This window comes from Pyrgilauda ruficollis, unplaced genomic scaffold (genome assembly GCF_017590135.1).
Source record: "Pyrgilauda ruficollis isolate IOZ18807 unplaced genomic scaffold, ASM1759013v1 scaffold19357, whole genome shotgun sequence".
In the NCBI taxonomy this organism is placed as follows: domain Eukaryota; kingdom Metazoa; phylum Chordata; class Aves; order Passeriformes; family Passeridae; genus Pyrgilauda; species Pyrgilauda ruficollis.
In genome coordinates, this window is record NW_024518493.1 from 1 (window position 1) to 276 (window position 276).

At 66.7% G+C, this 276-nt stretch overlaps 1 protein-coding gene across 1 annotated transcript; it reads right to left on the reverse strand.

The window, feature by feature from the left end:
- Positions 1–5: 5 nt before the first annotated feature.
- On the reverse strand, positions 6–268 carry LOC121352712 (eukaryotic translation initiation factor 3 subunit C-like; the record flags this gene model as incomplete). The annotated part of the gene is made up of 1 exon (XM_041465889.1): positions 6–268. A coding segment is annotated over exon 1 (243 nt), but the record flags the coding sequence as incomplete, so codon positions are not given.
- Positions 269–276: the final 8 nt, after the last annotated feature.

Genomic DNA, 276 nt, shown 5'->3' on the forward strand with positions numbered 1-276 from the left:
ATCTCCAGCAGCATGGCCGCCACCAGGTAGACGCACTCCAGCAGCTCCAGGTTGACGTGCATGTGGAAGGGCACCTGGCGCCGCTTCTCCACCTTCTCCTGCTCGGCGTTGCGCTCCTGGAGGCTGCGCAGGAGCAGCCCCTGGCCCAGCAGCTCCTTGGCGCGGCCGGAGCTCTGGATGTCCAGCAGGGCGTTGTGCGCGTCCTTGATCAGGCCCTGGCGGAAGGCGCAGATGCCCAGCTGGACCATGGTGCGGTTGTAGAGGATCTGGGGGGAA